Genomic DNA, 2,510 nt, shown 5'->3' with positions numbered 1-2,510 from the left:
GCTGCTCGATTATGGCAAAAATCATGATCTTGATTATTTGGGTCAATAATTGATATCAAGATTATTAAAAAACGATTATCCATTTACTTTGAACACATCAATTTATTGGAGAACAAATATTTTAACAGTATGTTTTTAACGGTTGATTACCCTGAACTTTATGCAGAATTAAATTTTAAAAAATTAAAATTGACAAAAAATGTTTTATAGTAATAATAAAAAATTACGTTGTTTGCGTAATCGTTGAAAGCCATAATCGTAATTGCGATTAAAATACGATTAATTGAGCAGCCCTATTGAGCATGGTATTCTTAATCACAAACTGGAACTATTTGTGTCACGATGGAGAAAGTGGACTGATTTCGTAAAACCTCAGAGGCCACATTTTATTTTACTGTGAAGTCCGGATCACTCCCTAATGTTCGTACTTTTTTATTTTAGGCATTTTGGACGGACAAACTTAAGATGTACAATTACCATGTCTTGAAAAAACACTGCTGCCAAATATATGACAAAACAAAGTATGGTATTTCGGTCAGGCTACGCATTTTCTCCCTCCCTCGTTTTGCGATACCGTGCAGCTTTCAGGAACCCAATCTCACACTGAGAAAAGGTTAGTTGAAAGCAATAATATGAAATTGAAAGTAGGCGTACATGTCCCCGTGTATGTGAAACGTGTCTCTGGAACATTTAGCTGCATCAAGACTTCGCTCGGCAGCAAACCGATGAGATGTGTTCATATGTAACTGATGAAGAACACGGCGGTGTAATGTTGAGTCTCACCCGGTCGAGGTCAGGATGGACCAGAGCCACGTAGTCGTTGCAGGCGATGACGTTCCCCAGCGCCGACAGCCTCTCCTCGACCCGCTGCACGCGCACGGCGTCCGGCAGACTGTTCCTGATGTGCTGCAGCTCCTGGTCCGTCGCGCTGCTGGGCACAATCAGGCCGTGACGGTTCCCTGAACGCACCACGGACACAAAACCATCAGCACAGTTCCCTCTCTTGGATATCAGCATGTGAAGGACACTGTTCAGGAACTAGTTGATGCTCTGTATGTGATGACTTTTTAAATGTTTGAGAAAAAGTCAGAATTTTTAAATGTTTGAGAAAAAGTCCGAATTTTTAAATGTTTGAGAAAAAGTCCGAATTTTTAAATGTTTGAGAAAAAGTCCGAATTTTTAAATGTTTGAGAAAAAGTCAGAATTTTGAGCAAAAAGTCAGAATGCTTAGATTTTGTAAAAAAAGTCAACATTTTTAGATTTTTGAGAAATTCAGATTTTGAGAATTTGGTGAATAAGNTCCGAATTTTTAAATGTTTGAGAAAAAGTCCGAATTTTTAAATGTTTGAGAAAAAGTCAGATTTTTGAGAAAAAAGTCAGATTTTTTTAGAAAAAGTCAGAATTTTTAGAAAAAGTCAGAATGTTTAGATTTTTGAGAAAAATTCAGATTTTTGAGAATTTTGTGAATAAGTCAGAATGTTTAGAAACAGTCAGAATTGTCAGAAACGCTGCGGGTGATGATGGCTGCCATGTTTTTGGCTCCTCTCCAACTCTGCCTTTTGTTTGTATTATTTCAGTTTGTTTACTCGTCACTGTGTTACCTGTTGGGGGAGGAGCCTGTGACCTCAGACCTCCATGGACACATCTACTCTTTACAACGCCACTGCTCTTCTGATTTGCAGCGCTTCAGAGTCCTACTGCATCTTAAAATAACTTTGGCTAATGCTTTTTGTTTAATGTCTTCAACATGTGAAGGCCTTCTGCTCACATTCTTGGTAAAAAGCATCATGTCAAAAATGGTCAATAGTTTATAAAAACACATCAAAATGTTCATTTAATCAACCTCATAAATATAAATGTTAAATTCACAGGACCTTAAATGTTCTGTAGAGATCGGTTTCCCTTTGTAATCAGTGTGTTCAGATAAAAGGGGTGTGAGTGTGTGAGAGTGTGTGTGCCTGTGTTTGAGAGAGAGAGAGAGTGTGAGTGAGTGAGTGAGTGAGAGAGAGAGTGTGTGTGTGTGTGTGTGTGCCTGTGTTTGAGAGAGAGTGTGTGTGTGCCTGTGTTTGAGAGAGAGAGAGAGAGAGAGTGTGTGCCTGTGTTTGAGAGAGAGAGAGAGAGAGAGAGAGTGTGTGCCTGTGTTTGAGAGAGAGAGTATGTGTGTGCCTGTGTGTGTGAGAGTGTGTGTGTGTGTCTGTGTTTGAGAGAGAGTGTGTGTGTGCCTGTGTTTGAGAGAGAGAGAGAGAGAGAGTGTGTGTGTGCCTGTGTTTGAGAGAGAGAGTATGTGTGTGCCTGTGTTTGAGAGAGAGTGAGAGTGTGTGTGTGTGTGCCTGTGTTTGAGAGAGAGAGAGAGAGAGTGTGTGTGTGTGTGTTTGAGAGAGAGAGTGAGAGTGTGTGCCTGTGTTTGAGTGAGTGAGTGAGTGAGTGAGTGAGTGAGTGAGTGAGTGAGTGAGTGAGTGAGTGTGTGTGTGTGTTCGTTACTCACCCACACACATCCTCCCGATGATGCG

General features: G+C 40.3%; 1 protein-coding gene across 1 annotated transcript; it reads right to left on the bottom strand.

The window, feature by feature from the left end:
• Positions 1-684: 684 nt before the first annotated feature.
• Positions 685-2,504, bottom strand: eif6 (eukaryotic translation initiation factor 6). Its single transcript, XM_010778852.1, has 2 exons — positions 2,486-2,504; positions 685-959 (listed from the first exon to the last, which is right to left on the bottom strand). Exons 1-2 carry the CDS (start codon positions 2,493-2,495, stop codon positions 700-702), a joined length of 270 nt encoding a protein of 89 aa, XP_010777154.1. The 5' UTR covers positions 2,496-2,504; the 3' UTR covers positions 685-699.
• Positions 2,505-2,510: the final 6 nt, after the last annotated feature.

This window comes from Notothenia coriiceps, unplaced genomic scaffold (genome assembly GCF_000735185.1).
Source record: "Notothenia coriiceps isolate Sejong01 unplaced genomic scaffold, NC01 NC01_scaffold00019524, whole genome shotgun sequence".
NCBI classification, from domain to species: domain Eukaryota; kingdom Metazoa; phylum Chordata; class Actinopteri; order Perciformes; family Nototheniidae; genus Notothenia; species Notothenia coriiceps.
Note: the sequence above shows the minus strand (reverse complement) of the source record. Positions and strands in the feature narration are given on the sequence as shown.